This window comes from Mus caroli, chromosome 16 (assembly GCF_900094665.2).
Source record: "Mus caroli chromosome 16, CAROLI_EIJ_v1.1, whole genome shotgun sequence".
Classification (NCBI taxonomy): Eukaryota; Metazoa; Chordata; class Mammalia; order Rodentia; family Muridae; genus Mus; species Mus caroli.
In genome coordinates this window covers 34,584,373-34,612,037 of record NC_034585.1, presented here as the reverse complement: position 1 = coordinate 34,612,037, position 27,665 = coordinate 34,584,373, and the positions used below count along the sequence as shown (strand labels likewise).

Genomic DNA, 27,665 nt, shown 5'->3' with positions numbered 1-27,665 from the left:
CTTAGATTCTGAAGAAATGACTCTGTATGCCCTCTTAGATTCTGAAGAAATGACTCTGTATGCCCTCTTGGATTCTGAAGAAACAACTCTACGCCTGCTTAGATGCTGTTTATTCTTTGACGATCTTATTTCTGTGTTGAAAATATGAAATGCTTTGCTTATCTCCAAAACTGCTTCAGTTAATTACTCTACCATTACCTAAGAGATTTGTGTCCTTTGGAGTCTGGACTGCTATTTATACTCCCTTCTCTCTGTTATTATTGCCAGTTGCTAGCAGGTTTTTGGTGAGCATCTAGGGTAGCCATTGCACCTCTACATTCATCTGGAAAACTGATTTAGCATCCCACTTATCTCTACTTAAGTCATCTTAGATGGTTCTTAAAATGCAGATTCCTCAGGGCCAGGTATATCTCTAGATTAGAATATCCAGAACAAGATCTATTGAAAGGACAAAATCTACCGGTCTGACCATTAAAATAAAATTTGTCTCTGTCCTACCTAGCAGGAGACACATTAGAAAGACATGACATTTAAACAGTTAAATGAAAGATGGAAAAAGATGCAGTACAGAAACACTAAAAATAGTTGTTTAAACCATTTCAGGATCAGAGAACTTAAACTTCAAGAAACAAACACTGCCAGACAGAAAACAGACACATTGCAGTGATAGAAAGTTAAATCCAGGGGCCAGTAAGACTGCTCAGTAGGTAAAAGTGCTTGTTGCATAGGTCTGAAAACTTGAGTTCAAACGCCCTGAAATCCTTCAGGCAAAATAAACAATCTCAGGGGCTGGAGAGATGGCTCTACAGATTCAATGCAATCCCCATCAAAATTCAACTCAATTCTTCATAGTTAGAAAGAGCTGCCTAGCAAACACAGAAGTGTATGCTCACAGTCAGCTATTGGATGGATCACAGGGCCCCCAATGGAGGAGCTAGAGAAAGTACCCAAGGAGCTAAAGGGATCTGCAACCCTATAGGTGGAACAACATTATGAACTAACCAGTACCCCGGAGCTCTTGACTCTAGCTGCATATGTATCAAAAGATGGCCTAGTTGGCCATCACTGGAAAGAGGCCCATTGGACTTGCAAACTTTATATGCTTCAGTACAGGGGGACACCAGGGCCAAAAAGTGGGTGTGGGTGGGTAGGGGAGTGGGGGGGGGGGGGGGGGGGGGGGACTTTTGGGATAGCATTGGAAATGTAAATGAGGAAATTACCTAATAAAAAAATTAAAAAAAAAAAATAAATAAAAAAGAAAGAGCAATTTGCAAATTCATTTGGAATTAAAAAAAACCAAAAAACCAAAAAAACAAAACAAAACAACAACCCAGGATACCGAAAACTATACTCAACAATAAAAGAATTTCTGGGGGAATCACCATTCCTGACCTCAAGCTGTATTGCAGAGCAATAGTGATAAAAACTGCATGGTATTGGTACAGAGACAGGCAGGTAGATCAATGGAATAGAATTGGAGACCCAGAAATGAACCCGCACATCTATGACCACTTGATCTTTGACAAAGGAGCTAAAACTATCCAGTAGAAAAAAGACAGCATTTTCAACAAATGGTGCTGGTTCAACTGTCAGTCAGCATGTGGAAGAATGCAGATCGATCCATTCTTATCTCCTTGTACAAAGCTTGAGTCCAAGTGGATCAAGGACCTCCACATAAAACCAGATACACTGAAACTAATAGAAGAGAAAGTGGGGAAGAGCCTTGAACACATGGGCACAGGGGAAAATTTCCTGAACAGACCACAAATGCTCTAAGATCAACAATCGACAAATAAGACCTCATAAAATTCCAACGCTTCTGTAAGGCAAAGGACACTGTCAATAAGAAAATGGCAACCAAGAGATTGGGAAAAAAGTCTTTACCAATCCTATATCTGATAGAGGGCTAATATCCAATATATACAAAGAACTCAAGAAGTTACACTCCAGAAAACCAAATAACCCTAATAAAAATATCAGGGAAATGCAACTCAAAACAACCCTGAGATTCCACCTCACACCAGTCAGAATGGCTAAGATCAAAAACTCAGGTGACAGCAGATGCTGGCAAGGATATGGAGAAAGAGGAACACTCCTCCATTGCTGGTAGGATTGCAAGCTTGTACAACCACTCTGGAAATCAGTCTGGTAGTTCCTCATAGAAGCAGGAGGAGGGGGTTTCTGGAGGGGAAACTGGGAAAGGGGATAACATTTGAAATGTAAATAAAGAAACTATCTAATAAAGCAAAATTCAAAAAACAAAAATTAAAAAAACCAAAAACCAATCTCAAACTAGCATATAATATCAAAACAGGCAGAATTAAACAACAACAAAAGACAAATTGACATAGTGAAAGATTTTAACATTTATTCCTTAAAAATGATGAAACGGATTAAAAAAAAGTAATCCAGCAGAGATAATTAAACAAAATGCTTACTAAGCTTGATGTAATGGTCAGAACACTGCACACAGTAATGACAGAGAACGCATGTGTGCTTACTTTCTGACTTAGAAATGAGCTACTTAACAAATAATTAACAAAACCGACCCTAAAACAAGACATAAGGAAATCTCAGTCAAGGAATTATTAAAGGAAGGAATTATATAGTAGATATTCTCCGAGCACAGTGAATGTAAACTAGAAACCAGCAATTACAAGATCATCAACACTGTCAAATGTTTGGAAATTGGAAGCACATTTGAAATAACAAATGAGCCAAAGGAGAAATCACAATGGAAATTAGACAATATTTTGAATTGAATGGTAACGAGGCAGCTGACACTGTGTTTAGACAGCCGTTTGGGTGCCTCAGAGCTCTATAAGAAGATTGAAAGAAATCAATGAAGCAACTACTCATTTCAAGGAGGAGCTTGAAAAGGAGAGTAAATTAAATCTAAAGAGGCATGGGCTTTACTGTGAAAGTCAAAACAAATACAGGGATGGAGAGACTGCTCAGCCGGTGAAGTCCTCGATGGGCAAGCATGAGGGCCGGAGTTCCCTCTCCCAGCACCTGTGTTTTCAAAGCTGGGTGTGGTTGCATGCCCTCATAATCCCAAAGTAGGGTAGGCAGAGACTGATGGCTTCCTGGGGTTTGCTGGCCAGACAGCCTAGCCCACTTGGTGAGCTCCAGGCCAAAGAGAGACCCCGTCTTAAAAGACAAGATGGATGGTTCCTGAGGAATGCCACGCAAGGTTAACTTCTGGCTTCCACATATAAGTTCCCATTTTCCCACGCCACCTTGCATATGTGCCTACACACATGTGCACATATACCCCCACCCCCTAAAAAACACAAAGCATAGAAAGAAAACAACAAAACTGAAACTTGTCTTTGCTAGACCATGGCAAAAGTGATCAAGAGAATACAACTCACTCTGGCTTGCTACTAACTCTAAGAACCTGAGTTCAATTTCCAGATCCCATAGGGGGGGGGAAGAAGAAAACACTCCGGCAACTGGTTCTCTGCCCTCCACATGTGTGCCATGTTACATATGCCCCATATATAAATATACATTTTAAAAGCAAGGCCATCAGTTACTTATACCAGAATAAAAAGAAAGAAAAAGAGAAAATCATCTATACTATAGATACTAACTGGCCTATAGATTTTATAGGATTTGCAGTAGTGGTTGTATTGTTGAATTGTCTCATTAAAAGCAACTAAGGCAGAGAAACAATGTTTAGCAATTTGCTTGATATGAACAAATTCTTTTCCAAACACAAATCTCCAAAATTGACATGGGAAGAAATGCCATCAATTTCTTGTTTTCTTTATTGAACTTAAAAACTTCTCACATAGAATATTAGTTAGTTTCACTTATTATTTAACTCACATAGTTAGTTTCACTTGTAAATTCAAATGATAAATAGCATCAATCTTATAAAGCTCTTTGGAAGAACAGGTTAGCACAGTATCAAAACCCCACAAAGAAACAGAAAAAGGTCACGTAATACTTCTCATGAATTTGGGTGCAAATATCTGAAAAAATCCTAGATAACTGATTCTAGATACTAGAAAACTGTTCTAGACTAATATGTCAAGACCAGCTTGGAGAGGACAGGGCTGGAGAGATGGCTCAGGGTTAAAAGCTCACACTAGCTGCTCTCCCAAAGGACCTGGGTTTGGTTCTCAGTACCCACAGGGCCGAGGACAGCAGGCTGTAACTCCAGTTCATGTGCTACATAGCTATAAAAAATAGGTAAAACACCCTAGACAAATAAAAGTAAGTGTATAAAAGAATCTAAGAGAGACACATGCACACACAGAGAGACAAAGACAGACAGACAGACAGAGAGAAAGGCTTGGAGTTAGTACAGGATGGCAAGGTGTGTTTAATGTATAAAATCAAGAAACAGAGTAAAGCAGGAAAATAATGATTATTATGAAGGCAGAATAAATAAAATTCAATAGCCATTTAGGATACAAACTCTCATCAAAAAACTAGCACAGGAAACTTTTAAAATAATATATATATGTACAAGAAATTCTACATCTGGGCTAGGATATAACTCCGTGGTAAAGTGCTCTTTGGTATGCACAAATCCCTAACACCACAAACCAATATAAATCCTATATAGACTCTGTGCTTACTGTTGTATACTAAAAACCTCCCCTGGGATTGGGAATGAAATACAGGTAATTCTTACAGGCACACCTATTCTAAAACGTCCTGGATTTTAGCCACTTTAATAAGACATAGTCAAAGTGCAGAAGACAGAAGATGATCTCATGAACCTACCTGGCCCTGGGTGGGGACAGGAATACAGGCTGGGCTAGGATAGAAGGAGGGGGCAGAAAACTATGTCAAAGCTAGGTACGATGTAATTTTCTTCTCTCTTATAAATGATATAAGTAGGCCTCAGGAGGTATATTGATTAGTTTAAGGTAACTCTTTAAGTAGAAAGGTAATTGATCCAGGATCTAAGTTTCTTTCTAATGTGCTGTGATCTTTCACAGGAAGGGAGTTAGTAAAGTCTAAAGAAAGGGCTGTCAGAACCTGTCACTGGGTCTCTCAAACCTAAACAAAACTGCATTTGAATTCATTGCTTAGAACCTGGTTTTCTTGCGTAGCTGAGAATGTAAGAACACAGTAAGCTAAAATGATACTGTCCATTTCTACTTCAAACTCAAAGAAATGCTATAGAAGTATTTTGAGAGGGAGGAAGGAGAAAGGGAGAGAGAGAGAACATAAACTAGTGAGAGAGAAAGAGAAAGGAAGGGAAATGTCTAGATGCTGGAAATGAAGAAACACTGTGGAGAGGACATGGATACAGACAGCTTCAAGCAAGTGCCTGGAGTCTCACTGCTGTACAGGAATAGCGAACTCATTTTCCAGCTTTTAAGGATGTGGGGGGGAGTGATAAGGACCCTACTGCCATTTTCATCTTGAAATGGGAACCCTTGATGAGCTCCTCAGTTAGGGGAGGAGGAGGCTATAAGAACTGTCCCCAGAGGTCAGGGACTGTGGGTGGGCTGCTGCAGAATAGATAGAAGATATGCATAAAGTGGAAGCCTCAGGCCTGGGTGGTGGGAAGCCATGAGGCTCAGATGCCACAGGGATGCTGAGATAGAAACTCAGTGCCACTGAAATTGCTAGAGCTCTGGCAGCAACAAAGGCAAAAGGAAACAAGGATCCTTGCACAGAATAGCACACAAGGCTTCCATAAAGAGGCACGTGGGTTCCTTAGAAAAATGTGGACATAGAGCTGGGAAGATGGCTACTGGTTAAGAGCACCGGCTAGTCTTTCAAAGGACCTGGGTTCTCTTCACAGAATCCACACAGGGCAGCTCCATGGTAACTCCAGTCCCAGGGGATCTAGTATCTTCTTCTAGCCTCTGTAGGCACTGCACACATGTGGTACACAGACATACATTTGAGCAAATGTTGATGCTTATAAAAAAAAATCTATAAAGGATAGAACATTTTCCAAGAATTACAAATCATACAAGATGTATTTCTGTATAAAGTAGAATAACTTATATAACAGATAGGATGTTTACCCTAAAAAACCAAACTATAATCTAAAAGAAACTACAAAATGACTGTGAAAAACACATTAATTAAAAATGAAATCCACAAGGAAAACTAAGATTTTGAAAAACTTGAATACTGATAAAAAAGTTGTTATTGAATTTAACGTATATTATTTGAAAAACAGAGTCTATATATTAATATTATATTAAGCACAGTTGAGAGATGTTTAGTCAACTGGAAGGCAGGTATGAATGCATATTCCAGAAGGCAGTGAAAAAAATGAAGAAAAAAAAGGATATATGAGGATGGAGCTCAAAGTTAAAAACAACAAATCTACTAGAAAATGGGTAGAGGGAATGAAGACAGACAGACAGACAGACAGACAGAGGAGAGGGCATCCTGAGCAGGACTTCTGAGTAGAAAACTGAGGTAGACCAAGACATAAGTTAGGTTAGCATTACGGCAAAACAGTACACACACACACACACACACACACACACAATCTCTTAAAAGCAGCTGGAGAAAAGAAATTCCCTTAAGAAGGAATAATAACTAATTGAATAGAAAAATTTTAATCAGTATGTCAGAGACTACACCACACAGCATCAAAGAACAGAGGAAAACAGCTAGTAATATAACTATCACTTCTTAATTTGTTCCCGGGGCTGGAGAGATGGCTCAGCAGGTAAGAGCACTGACTGCTTTTCCGAAGGTCCTGAGTTCAAATCCCAGCAACCACATGGTGACTTGTAACCCTCTTCTGGGGTTTCTGAAGACAGCTATGGTGTCCTTACACATAATAAGTAAATAAATCTTTAAAAAAGAAAAAAAAATGTTCCCATTTCCTTTGTTTACTGTGTGTATGTTTGTGGGAGTGCATGTGCCAGGGCATATATGTGAAAGCCAGAGGACAGCTTGCTGGAGTTGGTTCTTGTTTCCACCATGTGAATCGGTGGGAACTGAACTTGGGTCCTTAGCCTCAACAGCAAGGGTGTTGGCCTGGTGAGGTGTTGTAACAAGGCCCTGTACTTGTTCTTAATTCAATGGTAACAAAACGTGCCAACAGATGACAGACTTCCCCAGAATTAAACATTATGACTTAATTTAGTGGAAACTGTATCGAGTACCTAACTGTGACACAGAACAGACAGTCTGCTCAAGGCTCTGGAAGCTTTTGCCTTTACATGGTGTGACTAGGTCCAAATGTGCAGTGTTAAGAGTTATAGCTTTAGGCAGAACTATTTATGGAAAATACTAACTTTATTATTTATGGAGGATATTAACATTATCACTCCAAATCTAGTGATTAAAATAAAAGCCTGTGCAATCAGACAACTGGGCTCACGTGTTACTTTTGCTTCTCATGAGTTGAATGAATTTGGTTGTTGTTTACTCCTTTATGACTGAGTTTCTGTGTTTGTATTTCATAGTTTGAGAAAGATGAAATAAGGAATGACAGTACTGACACACAGTGGGAGCTAAATCAATCCCAGTTATTAGTGTTAATTGTAATTAAATCCTATAATTTAATCACGGGGTCTGAAGGACTTATGCTTAGTATGATAAAGAAAAACTAAACAAGAACACGTACTCTGATATCCACCGAGCAGCCCACAGTCCATGACGGATTTCCTAACACTTGATTGTGGCACAGAAGATGGACGAGTGAAGATTTCCCAACACCTGTAAAGATACAAGGTCTCTAGTCAACTGAACATAGAACCCTAAATGGGGCATTTATACCACCTCTTCCAAGCCAGGGAACATCTAACAAATTGTTTGAATACCTCCCGTGACAGGATCCATGATGCCATGATACCACACTCATAGGACTTTAGTGCCTACATATAAGTTTGAAAAAAAGCAGCTAACCACATGGTCCCAGACTTATCCTCTGAATGACGATGATGATAATTCCACTATCTTTACTTCATCATGCCTATTACTTTTGAAGCAATGCTTCACCTCCTATTAGATCTCTTGGGCTCAGGCAATCTTTCCATTAACACTAAAGGGCACCACTTCAAGAGCTAGGTGGAGAGGAAAGAGACGAGTCTTCTACTTACATGGCTACGAGTCTTTTATTTATGGGTGTGGCGCCACTCATTCATTTACCTGGCTGTTGTTAATTGTATCAAAAACTTGGGAAATCTCTTTGTTGTGCAATGTTATATATAGACCTATCATTCATATTTAGTTTTTATTATAAAAACTCTATTACCAAAAACTGAGAAAATATAAAAAACAAACAAACAACAACATCACCTTAGACCACTATTGCCAGCCATATGGCTTTTTCTATTACCATGTTGTTATTGTGATCATATACAAAGTGTACTTAAAAACAAACAAACAAAAGAACCGCATGGGGCTCAGTGCTTGCCCTACAAGCATGAGAACCCAAGTTGTGTCCACACACAGCAGCCAGGCAAAGAGGCACACATCTCTAATGTCAGTGCTGGGGAGGCAGAGAGAGGCATTCCCTGATGTTTGCTGGCCTGACAGCCTTAGCCTAGGGGCTCTAGGCCAAGGGGAGAGCTTGTCTTAAAGAAGGTTGGCGGCTGTAGTGGCTATTCCTGGTTGTCAGCTGGACTATATCTGGAATGAACTACAATCCAGAATTGGAGGGTTCACTGTGATCCTGATTTCGAGGCTGAGAGATTCAAGTTTCTGACCTGGATCTTGAGGCATAGTGGCTATGAATCCCAGGAGACTAAGGTAAGGAGATCTCTGAGTTCAATCAAGGTCATCTGGGACAAAGCAAGTCCCAGCACCAGACAGGGTGGCACACACCTTTAATCTGGGCTACACCTTCTGCTGGAGACCTACTTAAGGACATTGGAAGGAGGAAGACTCTTATTCGTTTGCTTGCCTTGTGGGACTGAGCAACTGCTAGATCCTTGGACTTCCATTCACAGCTGCTGCTGACCATTGTTGGGGAGTTGGGCTACAGACCGTAGGTCATCAACAAACTCCCTTACTATAAGAAACTACCCATAAGTTCTGTGACTCTAGAGAACCCTGACTAATACAGTGGCAAAGGCAGGTGTATCTCTTCATTTTAGGCCTGCCTTGTTTATATAGTGAGTTTTAGACCAGCCTGATATACATAGCTAGTTCTACGTTAGTCAGGACTACTTAGTGTGACCAAGTCTTACCCCGCACCCCACTCCCCAGCAACAAAGCTTGCAGTGGAAGGGCTGAAATGTTTCTTGTGGCTCCTGGTAGGAGCACTCCCCTCTCTGGAACCAAAACTTCTAGGCTAGTAGAGCCTAGGGTTGTGGGGACAGGAAGCAAAATTCTTCCTAGAGGGTCACTAGGAGTGATAGTGAGTGGAACTATTCCCTTTTCCACCCCTGGACTCCGCGCCCCCCACCTCCCGCCACGCCACCACGTCGACAAAAGGAGCAAAGTCCTCTGGGAAGTGTAGTTTTAAGGTCTTGAAAGGAATTTCAGCCGTCGACCTAAGCGCTAGGCAGCTTGGGGGTAAACAGCGAAGAGAGAGGGGTGTTGGGAAGCTCGGGCGTGTTGGTTGTCCCAGACGTGGGTTAAGCCGCTCACCTGAGTCTCCCAACACCAGAACCTTCACCCGATCCAGGGACGCCATCTTGCCACGATTTCCTTGAGGTTGACGCCCGTTCCTGGATTCTCACCAATCAGCGCAGGGCTTGTGGGCAGGGCAAATCATCTCATTGGTCGGTCAGAGCATGACTGATCGAAAGCTTCGCGGTGCGGATTAGCGGGCGGTTTCCAAACCGGTCGCAGGAATTAGGCGTTCGTCCTTGTCTCGCAAGTGGCGTGGGCGGGCTGAAGCCGGTAGTTGAGGTGCTGAGGGCGGCTGTAGTGGGAGTGTTCCGAGCATCCACTTGGGTAAACCTCATTCCCCGGTCCTTGTTCCCGGTTTCTGACCCGGCGTGGCATTTCATGGTTTCTTCTATCCGTCCCCTTCCTTGGCTAGTCCCCTCTCCTCGGCCACCTCTTGCTTTGGTCCTCTTCTTAGTCTTCTAAAGAACCATTGCCCCGGAGCGGCCCATGTGCGACCTCGGGTAGGACGGGCTTGGCGGCGTCGAGTGTGGCCCGGGAAGCCCCTGGGCGCGTCTGAGGGACTGTGGGGTCTCGGGGTCTGGACATGTCTGAACACAGCTGGTGGAGGCCACCTAGGTCCGGAGCTGTCTCCGTCGTGGGCCCCTTAAAGGACGAAGGGATGGAGAGTTCGTAAAATACAATAACAGAAAACTGTAGAGGCTCTGTAGGATCCACGTTCTTCTAGAACTTGGGAAGTAGTATTTAAAAATAGTCTAACTAAAAGGGCTTCCTGCACCCACTTTGTTTTTTTTTTTTTAATCCCTTTTCATCCAGCATAGTTTTTTCAAAAATCACAAGTTTAATGTAGTAGCTCCTTGCTTAAAGCAATTACAAGTTAAATTTAAAAAAAAAAAAAAAGATGGCTTATAGCGCTCATTATTGGGATGCAGGTGTGAAACAAGTGATTTGTGTGGAAGCTGGCAGGATGGATGTGCTACAAGAACACGTGCCCAGAGGATGTATTGAAAGTTCAGGTATCTGAGTAGAATATGCTAGGCGCTAGCATTGATGAACAAGAGGCCATCGAAGTAGAAACTGTACAAATTCTGAGGAAATGAGAGGGAGAGTGTTAGATGCCACTGTTGGGGTTTTGAGAAGGCCAGGAAACATTACCCAAAGCCTAACTACAGTAGGAGAAAGGTTTGGGCTTAGCTTTGAGGGCTGAGGGTGGATATGAGGATGACTTTGCTAAAAAAGCAGAGTGATTTTGATTTTGATTCTCCCAGTTCCACCTCAGGGGCACAGTAGTCCTTAAACGTTTTTACAATTAGAATCTAGATCTGGACTGGGTAAGGTGAAGTTGGGAGATGCCTGACTACTGTGAAGAGAAGAAGATAAATGAAGACCACTAGCTACCACACCAAGAAGCCTCCATAGACAGAGCAGTTACTTAAGTGTCACCTGCCATAGAAACTAGCTAATATAGGAACGTGGGCTTACTTTGGTCATTTACTTCCAATCTGCAAGAGGAATGGGCAGTTGGGATTTATAGGCACCCAAGATTTTAAAAGGTCGACAACCAATTCATAAAGTTGTTGAAAACATTCTGTATGGGCTGTCAGTTTTAGAACTTGATTTAAGGAGCTTTAAGAAGCCCAGAGATTGAATACTCTTGATTTATCTTAATTGGGGATGTGGTGAAGGAGCAAAGGCCCTGTGTGAGAAAGGCTCTTTAAATTATATGTGAAGAAACGAAGGCTGTGGATTTTCTGGGGCTGACACTAAGAAACTGACCTGGGATTTCCAAGCTTCAAACTATTGGCTGGAAGAGTATTGATAACGTTCCTTTGTACTGATTTTCAGGACACCCAGAGGAGTATCAGACAGAGGAAACAGGCTGAATAGCAAGTACTAGTCGTCTCCATGCAGGATGTTCATTCGAAGGATACAAAATGGCCATGGCCATGGGACAGATTAGAGCAATGATCAGGGACTTGTTGCACATTAGAGTAATCTAAAGGGATTTTAAAAGTAGCTGCGTTCCTAATCTGGCCCTTCTATAGTAGCTGAATCAGAACTCTTGGGAATGGGGCCCAGTGTTAGTAAACTTAAAAATGTTGCCTAGGTGATTGCTTTACAGTCAGGGTTGAGAACCAATGGTCTGGAGCATACAGTGTCTGAGGTGGGACAGAGGAGAGCAAAGCAATGGAAAGGAAGTCAGAAAACAATAGGCTGTGCATCTGTCCTTCGGCCTTTTGCGTGTTTCTGAGGCCGTTATGTCCTATTCTGTCAGCTGCTGAGCATGCAGAAAGCAAAACGTGGTTCTTAGTAAGTACACTGTGTAGGTGAAATTGGAAAGGCGGTCAAAGTGTATCTGGTGCTGTGCTTGGGATTCGAGGTGGCAGTGAACCCAGACCTATTTAAATATCTAGGGTGACAAAGACTTTGAGGTTGCCAGGTTTAGACTAGTAAATCCAGGTGTTGCCTTGTTTTCTCTGTGTGTATGTACAGTGCTGTGTCTACAATGCTCTGCCTGGTGTTGTATATGTTGTAACTAACTTTATTTTTCCTTTATTATAGATATGACCTTATAACATACTTGTGTACACTGATTATTTAGGATGTATTGCAGATATTACAACATTTCTTACAGAATAAAGCATTACATCTGATAGGGTTGGTTACTTCAGAGTTCAAATTAAAAGTTCAGTTGAAACTGATATTAATGACAATATAACTTCTTAGAAATAGTTCAGGGGGATGTCTATTAAAATTTTCCTATATCTTAGAGAAATCTGAAGCATAGTCAGTGTGAATAGGCTGGCTAGTTTCAATATGGGTCATACTGAAGTTACATGAAAGCTAGCCTAGTTAATAAGTTCTTTTAGGCCCCCACTGAACATGTTCACTAATCACAAGCACCATGTTTCCTTTTGAGAGTAAAGCGTAGCTTGAACTTGTTTAAGGACTTTTCAGGCTCCTACAGCACCCAAACTGCTCGTCTGACTGGGGTCCAAGTGCTGTGCTGTGTGAGAGACTTGAGAGAACAACTCAGGCCTATGGCCTAGACCTTCTATGTAGTCCGCTTCTGCTGTGCTCTTCAAGGGACCCACTATTTAAGGGTGTCTTACTTCTTCAACTCCCTCCATTTTTTAAAATATAAAAGGTGCTTACTTGATCAGATATGACTTAAAAGTTGGTAATGCACTTTGATCTTAGCATTAATTTCTTTCAGTTATGGCAGTCCTTAATTTTGTTAGACACCCCTCCTGGCTGGCAGTTACTTATGTATTTATTAGTGTGTGTGTCTGTGTGTGTGTCTGTGTGTGTGGTGTGTGAGATCATTGTGAAAGTTGTGAATATGAAAAACATTCTTGAATCTTAGCAGGAAAGTTTTACTGAAGAGAAATGAAATCTAGTGTAATTGCTAGGACCCTCTGGATTTCCAGCCATTTTTAGAGAACATGCCATTAAGAACTGTGAGCACTCCCAGAGCTTTCTTTGTTTCTCTTTGTGAAATAAAGTGGGGTTGATATATAATTGTCAGAAATAACAGATAGATATTTTGGAATCAAGCATATTGTTGAACCTTAAAATAACTATGTCAAGTATTTTAGGTGTACTATAGAGGAAAATCCTGAATTTCTGTTAAATGCTTATGTGCTAGAAGTCTTTTAAAGCCATGTTTGAATGCTTTTGTGGCACTTTAAAAATAATGACAGTAGGAGACTGTTGTAGAATTGTAAATTATTATGTCCTCATGCCTACTAATCCCCTTCCCCTCAATCCAATGTAGTTGAAGGTGAAGCTTACTGTTTAAGATGGCAGACCCAGATGTTCTCACTGAAGTTCCAGCGGCATTGAAGCGGCTAGCCAAGTATGTCATCCGGGGCTTTTATGGCATTGAGCATGTGTTGGCCTTGGACATCTTGATACGGAACCCCTGTGTAAAAGAAGAGGACATGCTGGAGCTGCTCAAGTTTGATCGGAAGCAACTTCGATCCGTTTTGAATAATTTAAAGGGAGACAAGTTCATCAAATGCAGAATGAGGGTAGAGACTGCTGCAGATGGGAAGACCACCCGCNATAACTACTACTTCATCAATTACCGCACTCTTGTTAACGTAGTGAAATATAAGCTGGACCACATGAGAAGGAGGATTGAAACAGATGAGAGAAATTCCACCAATCGGGCTTCCTTCAAATGTCCTGTCTGCTGCAGCACTTTCACTGACCTAGAAGCCAATCAACTGTTTGATCCCATGACAGGTGAGACCTTCCCACATGATGAATCAAAGTAAGCTGTGTACCCTTTTTTAATTTCAGTTGTTCTAAATTGTAAGCCAATCGTAGACTTTCTAGGAGTAAATAGGTTAGTGCGACTCGGCATGCAGTCTTTTGCAGTGCCGTTTTCCTTCAGAAGGTTACTTTTCCATGGAGTTTTCTCACTAATGGCTCTCCTGAGCTCCTCCCTCCCCCATCCCAGATTTTATTTACTGTGGCAGCCTGATCTGAAAGATTGAGTTCTCTACTTCTTTGTGGTTATTCTGACTTTACTTGTGACCTCATTCTTAAGCATATTCTTTTGGTGTCTGTCTATTTATGTCCGTCACTGACAGAGCAGCTCATGAGCATATCACACATAATGAGCTTGAGAGTTGCTCGTGGACATGCATTGTGCTGTTAGGAGTGTGTAACTAGGATGTGTGATCTGCGTGTGGGGAAGGTCTCTAGAAGAAGGACTAGCTGAGACGCAAAAGATTAAATGAGAATTAGCCAGATCAAATAAGAGGGGAACCCTTTTTAACTTAACAAATGGATCAGTAGTACCAATCAATTAGTGGAAAAGAATTGTTAACAACATACATAATTTGCCTCATTTAGACAGATACTTTATTTTTAAGAATTTTCATTACAAGTTTTGAACAGTGTTTTCCAAAAATACAGAATATATGACATTAACACAAGAAACATAAAGTGCTGGGTTAAATGGTTAATTTCAAACTAAGCATGAGGCAAGTTTTGTCATATCCTTGGTGGGACAGTTTTGTCTTATGACCTTGCTTTATCTAGGAGAGGGGTTTTGTTTTTGGTTTGGTTGTTGTCCTTTGCTTTTTGAGACATGGTCTCTCCCTGTTACTCAGACTGGAACGTACTTGAACTCAGTGTTGACCTTGAACTCCTATTGATCCTTCTGCTCAAAGTCTCCAGAATGCTATGATTATGGCTCCCCTGCCTTGCCTAGTACATTGGTTATTTTTGTTACTGTGGTAAAACAGCATGTCCAGTACTGATGAAAGGAAAAGTTTATTTTGGTTGACAGTTCGAGAGGGAGAGCCCATAATGGTGGAGAAGGCATGGTGGCAGGCGGTTGGAATGGCAAGCTAAGATATATCTTCATTTACATGAAACTGGGGCAATTAGCTATAGGTGGACTGATAATATAAACTCTCAAAAGTCTCACCCCAGAGACATCCTTCTCTGGCAAGGTTTCACGTCTTAAAGATTAACCTCCCCAAATTATACTGTCAACAGCCTATGGGGAACATTTCTCATTCAAAGGCCCACACCTAATTAGGAGAAATCTTATTTATTTATTTATTTTTTGTTTTTTTTTTCCAAGCTAGAGTCTACACTATAGTCCAAGATGACCAAGAGCCAATTATGTTATTCAGGCTGGCCTTGAACTCTTGGTAATCAATTCTACCTCAGGCCCCCTAGTATTTATAAGTATGAAGTAGGGTACTTGGCTGCGAGATCTTGACCATAAAGAAAATCTTAATTACCAGGCTGGATGTAACCATTGTTTGATTATACCAAAGGAATTAGAGTGAGGAACTAGTTATAATCAACAGATAGCCTTTGGAAAGGTTGGCCTGCTTTACATGGAGAGATAGAGTTTATTAGAACCAAGGCCTTGAGATAGGGTAAAGGCATGAAAAGATTTTTCTCAGAAAGCAGTCTGAAGCTGAAGCAAGTGTGTTGTAGTCAGTCTGAACAAAGACTGCATTTTCAGTATGAAGTTGATAGTCAGCATGAGTGTGGGAAGAGCGGGTGTGGGAGCGCAAGAAAAGTCACTCACTTAACCGACGGTGTCATCCAGAGCAAGCGCTCTGAAGCTCAGTTGGGACCATTTTGCTCGTGGTGCAGCCTGACTTATCATAGCTGGAAATCTGTAATCAGTTAAAGACTCAAGTTTTTGAGTGCACTTGCCATCTGATAGTAACGTGGCTTTTATTGGGCTTTACCAAAGGACAAGATTGTGCTGATTGGCTGATAGTAGGCCCCAGTCTACTCGTTAATTCACAGATAATAAGCATTTTTTAATCCTTAAACTATTAGTACCCCCCACCCCCATTCTTCCTTTCTCTGTATATCCTCTTTAGAAATTCTTGGTCCCACCCCACCTCCTTCCTGTTTTGCTTACTTTTATCTCTTCTACTTCTCTTATGGAGAAAAGGGGAAGTAAATGTTAGCAGATTGCAGTGTCCTTATTCTGATAATGTTTATGCACTGTTTAAATTTGAATACCGCTTTCAGTCTTCTGCACAGCTCAAAGTTATCCTATTTTCAAGTTGATACTGGAGGGTCTTGATGCCTCTAGTATCGTGATAGGTCTAGTGATAGATATAATCAAAGACCTTCTTTTGTTTGTTTGTGTTTTGAGAAAGGGACTCAGGTAGCTCTGTCTGGCCTTGAACTTGCTATGTAGCTGAGGATGACCTTGAATTCCTGATCCTTCTGCCTCCACCTAGGTCCTAGGTCAGAGGTTCTCAATCTTCCTAAAGCTGTGACCCTATAATCAGCTCCTTATGTTGTGGTGACCCCCAACCATGAAATTTTGTTACTACTTCATAACTGTGATTTTGCTACTGTTATGAATCATAATGTAAATATCTGATCTGCAGGATGTCTGCAGCCTTGGGTGGGCTCGTGACCCACGGGTTGAGAAGCACTGTTTTAGTCCTGTGTCATTCACTAGCCAAGCGAGGGACATGCTGAGCTTCTGTTTCTGTTTCTTCCTCAGAGGCTCTTAGGTTGAACCGTGGTCTATTTTAGCCATCAGGGAACCCTCAGTAGTTGGATTTGGAGCCTCCCATATTGCTTTACTTTTGATAAAAAGTTCTTAACTCAAAATGTATGGGCAGCTGTTTGCCAGTGAACAAAAGGATGAACTCCTAGGTGAACTCCCCAGGAGCATGGGGAGGTCTGGACTCAGTGAGTGGTAGGATTATTTTATTAAGTCACGTATAGGCCAATGATCCTACTCCAGTATCGTTTTTCTCTACCCCTCTCCCCCTTTCCTACAGGTTTGTAGATCCACTTATGCTTTGCCTTTGGTCTTTCTGACTCCACTGTACCTGTGGATGTTTGGTATATGTAGACCTTTTTTTTTTTTTTTTTAATTTCATTTGGAGTAGCTTTCAATATGGCCAACAATTAACTGGCAACACAACTTGGTCATCACAGGGTTCATTGTAGTGCAGTTGCCAAAAAAAAAAAAAAGGGGAAAAAAAAACCCAATCCCAAAAACCAAAACCCTAAAGATGTTTTAAGTAAATTTATGATTTTTTTTTTTGGACTGCATTCATAGTTAGCATATGGCTAGTGGGCTGCAGATTGGACAAGCCTCAGTAGTCTTTGCCCACCAGTTCTGGGTTTCAGAAGTTTAATCAGACAAAAATAGCTGTTTCAGTTCCAGAAATATGGGGAGGTTATATAATTAAAACAGACATGACATGAAATCCCTCAGAGCAGCAGAATAGCATCTTGTGGTTCCTAAGTGCATGGTTCAGATTTAGCAAGCTTTCTAACAATGTAAGTAGACTTAGTATTTCCATCCTGACACTCTCTGCCACATGTGATGCAGCTAATGGCACTTCTGAGTTAAGTTTAGCAATGTGTGTTAGTCTGTTTTTATATGTTAGGGTTAGATGGAGTGGAAATAGCTTTCTGTTTTCCATTTTAATTTAAAAATATGCACCCATAATTTCAGAGAAAAATTTTCAAGGAGAAAAAAAGAAATCACCAACAAAACCACTGGCCTTTTTATATATTACCTATATTTATTATTGTAGCTTAGAATATTTTTGGTCCCTTGGTTCCTTAAGGTACCATATTCTTGGTTCTTTTGATAGTGTTCAGATATAGTTAATAGTCTGGCTTCCCTGCTATATGAGAGTTTCCCCCTACCCTTTGTAAATATGATGCATTGTATTCTTTTGTATATATTGTGTTTTATTCTTTTTTTTTTAAAGAATTATTTATTTTATGTATGTGAGTACACTATAGCTGTCTTCAGACACACAAGAAGAGGGCATCAGATTCCATTACAGATGGTTGTGAGCCACTATGTGGTTGCTGGGATTTGAACTCAGGACCTTCGCAAGAGCAGTCAGTGCTCTTAACCGCTGAGCCATCTCTCCAGCCCCCTTGTGTTTTATTCTTGCTTAAATTTTTTTCATTAAGATTATTGCTAATAGAATGTAGTTTGTGGCTTCTAAAATGTGTATGTGGCACTGTGGTTTTCCTGTAAGTGGAATAAAATTCTCTAGTGTTAGAATGAGAAATGTGTTGGAAGCCTTGATTCCTGATTATTACAATAGTATTACTGATTGGCAGAGACCACCAAAAACCCATTTTAAATTAACTTTGAGATGGGGGTATTGGAAATTCTTAAAGGAATACATATATGTAATAAGATCTTTTTTTGTTTGGTTGGTTTTTTCGAGACAGGGTTTCTCTGTGTAGCCCTGGCTGTCCTGTCCTGGTCTACTCTCTAGACCAGGCTGGCCTCTAACTCAGAAATCCACTTGCCTCTGCCTTCCAAGTGCCGGGATTAAAGGTGTGCGCTACCACCGCCCAGCATGTAATAAGATCTTAACATCAGCAATTAGAGATGATATAGTTAAGTCATCAAATGATGTGCATCTAGGTACCACACATGCATATGTTGTACTGTTGGAGGTGGAAGATCTACAAAGGAATATCACAAGTTTAGGGATGAAAAGACTGCTAGGATGTTCTACACAAAATATCAGAGAGGTGTGTCGTTACCTTTTGTGGGAGTTAGCTTATTTTCTGTGCTTCCCTGGAAAAATATAGTCGATTTTAAAATTAGCATGAAGTGTTTACTAGCTAAATAAAATCTTTAGTTATATAACTCAAAATAGCCAACAGTAATTGAGGATAGAGGTTCACACTTGTAATCTTGGATCTCAGAAGGCCAAGATAGGATGATGGTTGTAAGTTCAAGGCTAGCCTGAACTAGTAAGTTCCAGGCCATCCTAGGCTAAAGAGTAAGAGTCTGTCTCAAAGTCAGCAATGGGAATAGACCTCTCTTGATGAGTTAGGAGTAATTTAGAATGTTCAAGTAAACTTGACATCTAAACTGTTAGGGTTCGGCATTTGTGAAACTTGCTGATGTGTTAATGTTTGCCTTAACACATTAGATGGGACAGGTTACTTTTCCCTGTCTTCATCTCTTACTGCTTGGAGCAGGAGATGGATGTTTTGTAATCAGTGTTTGCTGTCCCTGTCATGAAAGCACAAACTCAGAAGACATCTAGGATTATTTGCTTAATTCCCGAGTCCTTCTTAGAAATCATCCCCAAGTGGTATTAATTAGAGAATTATGTCAAAAAGCTACCGATTGGAAGAAGGGAAGGGATGGGAGAGAATATTTGCTGCAGTGTGAGGACTTGTGTTCAAATCCCAGGTACCCTTGTGAAAGCTGGTGCTGGCTGCACATGTTTGTAGCTTCAACTAGTGTGGTAGGGCAAAGTCCAGGGAACTTGCAGGCCAGCCGGCCAGCATAGCCAAAACAGCAAACTGTTGGTTCAGTAATAGCGCCTCAAGGGAATAAAGCCGTGACAGAGAGGACTATCCAGTGACCTTTTCTCTCATCAGTGTAAATGTGGGTGTGTCTGCCTGCACATACGCACATGCACACATGTACGTACACCATGTACATAAGCACAACACAAAAGTTATGGAAATATGGTAAACAGCAATATTCTAAACTTTACATTTTTTATTTTAAAATTCTGTTCTATTTTTAAAATGATTTATTTATTTTTAATTCTCTCTCTCTCTCTTGCTCACTTGCTCTAACTCTGTGTGTGTGTGTCTCTCGGAGGATATGTGCAAAAGGAGCTATCAGTGCCTCCAGAGTTGGAGTTACAGGGGGTTCTAAGCTACCTAGCGGTATGGAAGCTGGCAACCCACAGTAGCCTCTCAGAAGCAGCAACTGCTCTTAAGCGCTGAACCATCATCCCAGCCCCTCAACTCTACCTTTGATCTTTTGTTGTCTTGTCTGCCTGTTTGTTTTGAGACAGGGTCTCACTATGTAGCTTTGGCTGACCTGCTGTGTAGACCAGGCCTGCCTCTACCTATTGAGAGCCGAGATTGAAGTCATACATGACCACACCTGGCTTTTGATCTTGACAGTTTGAGAGCTCTGTTTAGGTTTTTTTTTTTTTTTTTTTTGTATGTTGATAACTAACATGTGAAGAGGTGCCTTTTGGTTTTGATTCTGACATAATATTCAGTTGATTATTGTCTTTCAAATATGCCAAAACCTCAGACTTTGTGCCTGCCTACTACATTTTGAGATGAATTTGATTGAGCCTAATTTAGAAACGTGTTGGGAGCTTTGGCAGTCATCTAAGTACCATCGTTTATGTTGTCAGTCTTTTAATTTGTCCTCCAGGCATGCTGCATTTCCCCCTCTTTATAATGAGTTCCAGAACCTAGGAATAATTGTTGGTGAGACTAGCTAAATGTCCATTTGAGGGAGGACCAAAGCCGGCTTCCTTGATAAAATCACTCTGCTGGTAGGCATTGTATTTTGTATATCATCAGTATATTTAATATCTCCTCGGTTTTTAAAAAAAAAAAAGCTAAACCTGTCTTATCTTGGCCTTTTATATATACATTTATTTCTTCAGTGTTGTACAATGAATTGTTAAGGGATGGACTAATTTATTTTTATGATAGGTACAATCATGAAATATATAACTGTTGCTGTCATGTTTGTTAGATATCATCTATTTTCCGATATCCAGTTAAACTGAAACCATTTGCATTAGGAAAGTAGTTTGAAAATTGGACAGAATAAAAGGTGACTTTTTGAGATTTCAATATTTACTTAATATTTTGATATATGTATCCTCCTAAGTGAACTCTTGAATTTAAAGCCTGTAACTGTGACGAAGTGAGAGGGTAAGCGCTATGAAGAAGTAGGTGGTAGCTGATGACTCTTAAAGAGCACATCAGGTCATGGCAATTGTCCTTTCAGAATGCTCCCGATCTTCCATACTCAGAAAAGTCAGTCCTACACAGAGGTCTTGCAGATTTGGGACTATTTCTCCCTCTGTCCCATATTCACAGCAGCCATCTTATTTTAATCTTATGAGTAGTGGGGATGGGCTTGCTTGCCTTTTTGTAAGAGCCATCCTTACTGCCCAAATACCTATGTGACTTTCTCCCCTTTTTTACTTCTTTGAAGTGTCCAGACATGACTCCCTTGAATTCCTTGTATAAGAAATGAAATAATATCCTAGTTCCTTCACTGTTTTTTCTCTATCCTCCTTCCTTTTTTCATAATACTTACGTTATTCCAATAATATATGTTATCTATCTATCTATCTATCTATCTATCTATCTATCTATCTATCTATCTATTTGATCTTGAGTGCCAGGAATAGTGCGGAATAGGATTGGGTAGATTAAGAAAGCATAGTGTGGAAAGGTGTGAGGACCTCAGACCTACTGTTTTTGGTTGAAGTTTATGTGCAGTAGTTATGTGATCTTCTTGTCCAGCCTTGAGGATGTGGGCTGTGTAATGAATGACTCATGACAGCACTGCATTTTATCAAAGCAGCTGGACCTATTTTGATTTTTTAATTTAATCTCTTATTTTATTATTTTTTAATTTAACCTACGAGGTGGGAAGATGGTTAAGTGCTATCCATGTTTGATGGAAACGTTTGATAGATCTTGGACAGTGAGTCCTGGCCAGGGGCAGGTACCCTTTGATTGTCTATACTTGGAGGAAGAGAGAAGATGGTAATCTTCAATAATTAGCTGTCTGAGATTTGACTCTTATTATCTGTCTTGTACCCCTAAGTGTCATCATCTGATATCTCTGCCCCTTTTCTTAATTTTGTATGTCCCAAGCACTTCACTGTCAAAGGAAGGATGGCAAACAGTCTTTTCACTTTGGGTTTGTTTGTGCTTAGTGTTTCCTTGGCTGATTCCTCACTTGATGGGTAGCATTAGTTAAAATGATAATGTGGCACAGCACAGGCCAGCATCACCCTCAGCAGTTGTCTTCTGTTTCCTAGCTTTCGGAGACCTTTTGATTGTTTTTCCTTTACTCCTTTGTTCCAAGTCTCCTGTCTTCTTCACTCCGAATTCAGTTTTGTTCTTATATTTGGAAATTTAAAATGGTATAGATATATCTCTTCCCTTCCTTTCTCACTCCCTTTGAAGTGTGACTTGCCTTCATTACAGAGCTGGGGCATTGCTGTACTATCAAATAGATGGCCCTAAAATCGTTTTGAAATGCCTATTGGTACAAGGATCTTTTTCTCCCTGCTTCAAATGTGTATTTGCAATTGGATTTACTTTGATCCTTCTAGCAAACGTAATAGGTTAATGGTCAGCTAAGTAAATGCCAGCCATGTGACGGGCACTTAATGCTTGTTAAATCGTTTAATACAAGATCTCCTCTTTTCTCTTCCTTCTTAAGAAGAGAGGACTTCATAGCTACATGGGAAAAATTTGTTGGATTAGAGCCGCTAGAGATTGTAAGTTGGAGAAAAGATGCATGGTTCAGATGGAATCCAGGGTTAGTGTAATACTGTTAACTTAGTATCTATAAGTCTTTATTCCCATATATGTCAAACATGGACAGTATTATTATGCAGACTTGTCTCTGGTGAATACATAGGAATATTTATTAAGCCGCTTTCTTCTTTAATAGTTAGTGAGAATAGATACCCCATCTTTTTTTGACAATGTCAGTTCCATCATTGTCCAGCTTTGCCCACAGAATTTGTACAGCTTTCCTTTTCTCTCTGCTCCCACATTGTAAGATCTGTCTTGCATGTTCTCTCTGACATGGCTTTGCTTCAGTAGTTTTGCCTTGGTTTTATATGTGGAAAGATGGAATGGGGCACTGGGTTTCAATTCTAATCTCTTCTCTCGTACTTGGCAGTCTGAACAGCTTAGTACAGAGTGGTTTAGTCATAGCAGTTCTCACTTGATGTCTTTTATCAAAAAAGAGATGTGGGCAAGTAAAGGTATGCTTGTTGAGTTGATTATTCTGGTGGGTTTTGTTGCATGCCTGTTGGTTTGTATGCAGGAAAGTACAACCTCTAGTGTTGGTTCCTCAGATGCAGTATTTTGTTTGTTTGTTTGTTTGTTTTTTTAAGTCCTATGTTTCCCTGGCATGGGACTTGCCTAGGGGATAGGCAGGCTGGTCATTGAGCCTCAGGGATCTGCCGATCTTGCCAGTACTGGAATTAGAGGACATGCTCCATGCCCTGCTTGTTCTTCTGTAAACCTGGGTTATAGAATGGGGCTCTCAGGTCCTCAGACTCTCACTGCAAGCGTTCTGCCTACTGTCTGAGCTCTCCTCCCAGCCCTGCCTACTGCAGTCTTTATGTTGTTCATCAGTCAGATGTGTATATAGCAAACAAACTTATGTTTATGCGTGCTTCTTTAGCAAGAGGAGTTACAGGTCAGGAGGTGTGTTCCCTTTTTTCAGTACATGATGCTTGAAGGACTTAGAGGATATGGGCTTTTATTTGGTAATTTTCTAGAGGATTTAAAAAAAAAATGGGCTTCTCTGTTTGTTGCAAGGCCTAGTGGATAAAAGCACCTGCCTCCAAGCCTGAGAACACTAGTTTGACCCATGGGACCTACATTCTGGGTGGGAAGAGAGAATGGACTTCTCTGTACTCTCACACTCTGGCATGTACGTGTGGATTCACATGTGACTGTACATACACACACATTAAAATAAACCTCATTTACAGTTTTTGAAGAAAAATGGGGGTAATACTCTGATTGGGTATTTTAATAAATTTTATATCTATGGCTAGAAGAGTAAAAGGCTGAAACTAATCAGTAAAGACTCAGTCGTAGTAGCTCATGTTCACTGGGAAATTGGCATGGTTTTACAATGTCCATGCTGTTGTTGTTTCTCAGGTAGGATTCTATGAGGCTCAGTCCTGACTCACTTCCATGATGGTAACATCTGATGTGAGTTTTTTTTTTTTTTTTTTTTTTTCTGACACAAACAACAACAAAACCCACAGCCTAGCTGTAAGTACTGGACCACAACCTCCTAGCTTTGAGGGGCTCCCTGCCTCTCTCCCCAATCTGGGATAGATACAGAAAATCAGGAAGAGTGATGCATGACCAAAGTACTCACTTATTCTTGGATATGGGGCTGGAGGCATGGAAATATATTCAACTGGAACATGTCTGTAGGATTTGGTGTCACATTGAAGTAGAAATGCCTAGTTTGTTTACTCTGTTGCTGGGAAAGAGAGGAGAGGAGGGGCTGGTCCTTGCTATGTGTCCTGCACTAGTACTTAATTATCTTTCTTAATCCCTCAGGTAAATTCTGTAGAAAAGGAAGAATTCATATCCCTGGGAATAAGGCCAAACTGGAAATGCATTTATATTAGTGTGTAGACTGTAAGACAGTAGTTTTAGCATAATAGTTGATCTGATTTGATTCTTCCCCATCACCCACCTTGTTATGTAACCTTGACCCAAAACTGCTGAGGCTGTCAGAACTTGCGTATTTTACACCTTTATCTGGACATAGTAATGCAAATGCCAAAGGTTAATGTTACCCAGTACTTTGTAAACACTCAAGGTACAGTAGTTAAAGGTGCTGTTGTTTTCTTGTATTGCTGTATGACTTTGTATAAATCATAAATCTCTTGAGAGCCTTAGTTCTGCTAGCCCTTCCCAGAATTAGTGAACAGCTCAAAAAGTGCGCGATTGTGCCTCAGAAGCAGCTCTGTTTAAATAATTGTTAATCAGAGCTGTTTGTGGTTGGATTACAGTGTTTTGGGACCAACATTCTGCAGTGTTTGAGTGTAAGTTTAATGTAAGGTGAGAAGTTTAGATATTATTCTGAGGGTGTTAGAGACCAAGCTTTCAGATAGACTTCACTTTAGAGCAGAAGGATAGGGCAATATCAAGGGTGGTACAGGGTCCTGGGCCTGGGGAGGGAGAACCGAAAGATCAAGGAGCACGCTTATGAAGGCTACAGTGGAGCCCACGCTTAGTTAACAGTAGTGATGAAAACTAGGGCACAGTTCTTTGACATCACTCTTCTGTGTTGAATGTAAGGGGTATGGAAACAAAAAATAAGTTCCTCGAACTTTAAGTTTGACACGGAATACATTTCTTTAAATATCAATGGTTTGTAGACATGGAACAGTAGTCCGCAGAGAGGTGGTTCACTGCTTAAGAGGACTTGCTGCCCTTGCAGAGAATCGGAATTTTGTTTCCAGCGCCTGTATCAGCAGGTACAACCTCCTGTAACTTAGGCTTCAGAACCCATTACTGTCTTCTGACTTTGAAGGCACCTGCACATACATATATATGTGTGCATACACAAACACACAGTTAAAAAATAAATTCTAAAAAAGAAGAAAAGTAGAAGAAATAGTACTTTAACAATATGTAGGACCACTAAAAGCTTTTAGTTTTAGCTATTTATTTGGCTTTTTCCAAAATAATAATTAACCAAATGTGCAATGTATGAAGAAAGCTGTTAGAAAGGCATACAAATTGTAGCATGAAATAGTAAAGGCAATCCACACTACGCTGGCAGTGAGTGCCTGGCCGGCCTACTCTCATCTCAGCAAACTCTCTGACCTGGTGCTCCAAAATCTCTCCACCGGCTCGCTAAGTTCCTATTGGCAGGTTGCTACCACGCCAGCCCCATGCTTCTAAATTCTCTCAGCCTTTTGGGGTGCACTTCTTGCAGACCTATGCTTTGCCTCTATACTTTTCTCTCTGGAACCCAAACTGGGCAGCTTGAAGGGCAATATGTAGATCGTCACCAGAGGATTTTTATTTAATATGGTTTATAAGATTAGGATGCTAGTTGTTACGCCCAGAGATTGAGTTACCTGTTGATTCTGAACTAAGTTTGTGTGGTGTTTTCCTTCACGTGGCAGCTCAACTGGGTTCCAGAGAGAAAGGTATGGCGGCAAAGTATGAATTTTCAAGAAGTGCACTCCAAAAGGCTGAGAGAATTTAGAAGTGTGGGGCTGACATGGTAGCGAGCTGCATGGAGAGATTTTGGAGTACCGGGTCAGAGAGTCTGCTGTGATGAGAGCAGGCCAGCCAGGCACTGCCAGCGTAGCATGTATTGCCTTTACTATTTCACGCTGAAAGACCCATAACATGAGGACTCCCCCACGTTCTGACTCATGAGAGGTGACGATACCCCAAATCATTCACTAGAAACAGTCTTGATGCAAACCACAAGAGGACTTTTATTCCAGGTGTGCTCTGGGGCCCACAGTCATACATGACACAGGGTTAGAGGACCGTGGGCCCAGAGTATCTGGGAAAGTGGGTATTTAAAGGAAGAAACCACAACTCAAGGGAGTGGGGAGGGTGTTGTTGGAAAATACCAAAAATACCAGTTAAGAGTCATGAAGATGTGGAAGTTATTTCTCAAGGCAGTTTCTATGAGCCTCTAACAATAGCACATTTGCATAGTGGGTTCCATGACCTGTCAGGGTGACCTTCTTTTGAACAAACACTCCTGAACCCAGGAAGTGGGTGGGTGGAGGAATGTTGCTATCTGTTTTATGATTAGCATGCCTTGGAGCATTGAGTCACAAAGGTCACATTCTCAAGCCTGGACCTAGAGGCCTAGAATTTTTGTTTTTATGTTATACTTTTTCAATGCTATACAAATTCAACAGTAAGGTGTGCATAATTTGCTGTAAGCTAAATGTAAACATGTTAGAAATGTGATTTTCAAAAACTTATTTGTGAGATTTCAGCATAAAATGATGGACATATATAGAGATGGACAGATCTATGATGAATATGACAGAAAATTATAGAATCTTGAAGAAAATCAGTTCTTCTGACCTGTTTGTGTTTGGAGGTTTTACTCAAACATTGGAGGCGTGGAGCTTGGGCTTATCTTGAACATTTCCCTCTTCTGACCTGAGACTTGACTTTTCTGTAGGAACTTTCCGCTGCACCTTTTGCCATACAGAGGTAGAAGAAGATGAATCAGCAATGCCCAAAAAAGATGCTCGCACGCTTTTGGCAAGATTTAATGAACAAATTGAGCCCATTTATGCATTGCTTCGGGAGAGACAGAGGATGTAAACTTGGCCTATGAAATACTTGAACCAGAACCCACGGAAATCCCAGCACTGAAGCAAAGGTAAGTGGAACCCTTGCACTTTACCAAGAGCCTTTTAAAACCTGTGCTGGCTTTAACTTTGGAGGCTAGAATGAGTATTTACCAGGAGACTGCAGACTCAGATGTCACAGAGGTTCCAGGTTCTGCCGTGCCTGTCTTATTAACTCCTGCCTGTACTCACATTAGTTCGTACTGAATGCAGTGGAAAGTAGGCCTGTGGCAAGAATCTTTAAATAGTCGTTTTCACCTCAGCCACTGCTCTGCTGCCGCCTGCAGCACTTAGCCAATTCATAGCTGGTTCTAAATTAGTTGTGCCTCATGAGAATATTTGAATTTTCCTATTTAACCCACCCTCCTTTCTACTCCTACTCCATCACGGTAGGGCTTCTCTGAGTAGCCCTGGCTACTCTGGAACCAGTTTTGTAGACCAGGGTGACCTTGAACTCAGAGATCAATCTGCCTCTACCTCCTGAGTACTGTGATTAAAGGCATGTGACACCACTGCTGGCTTCTAGTCAACTCTCAAAGGCCAAAACTCTTTCGAGAATTTAGCGTCTTCCTATAGATTTTTGTTTGTTTTTAAATTAGCATGTAAGTTTTGTTGTGGTCTTTGCATGCATACCTTGTATTTTGTTGATCTTCCTCCCTGACCCTGCCTCCAGCACCCACACATATATTCTCACACATACACATATTTAAAAATTAAAAGCTAGGGTTCGTGTATGAGTGTGAATAT

General features: G+C 40.8%; 2 protein-coding genes across 2 annotated transcripts in view; one reads left to right on the top strand and one right to left on the bottom strand.

Annotated features, from left to right (window-relative positions):
- Rabl3 (RAB, member of RAS oncogene family like 3) overlaps nt 1–9,607 on the bottom strand; it is a 33,650-nt gene extending 24,043 nt beyond the window's left edge. Inside the window, exons 1-2 of the mRNA XM_021184914.1 lie at nt 9,538–9,607; nt 7,568–7,659 (exon numbers count right to left, since the gene is read on the bottom strand). Coding sequence (XP_021040573.1) covers nt 7,568–7,659; nt 9,538–9,583 — 138 coding nt within the window. The 5' untranslated portion in view covers nt 9,584–9,607. The remainder of the gene's footprint in view (nt 1–7,567; nt 7,660–9,537) is intronic.
- Nucleotides 9,608–9,716: 109 nt separating this feature from the next.
- The window catches only part of Gtf2e1 (general transcription factor IIE subunit 1), a 30,794-nt gene continuing 12,845 nt past the window's right edge, over nt 9,717–27,665 (top strand). Inside the window, 4 exon segments of the mRNA XM_021185568.2 lie at nt 9,717–10,022; nt 13,298–13,770; nt 26,747–26,874; nt 26,877–26,950. Of these exon segments, the coding sequence (XP_021041227.1) occupies nt 13,323–13,770; nt 26,747–26,874; nt 26,877–26,950 (650 nt within the window). The 5' untranslated portion in view covers nt 9,717–10,022; nt 13,298–13,322.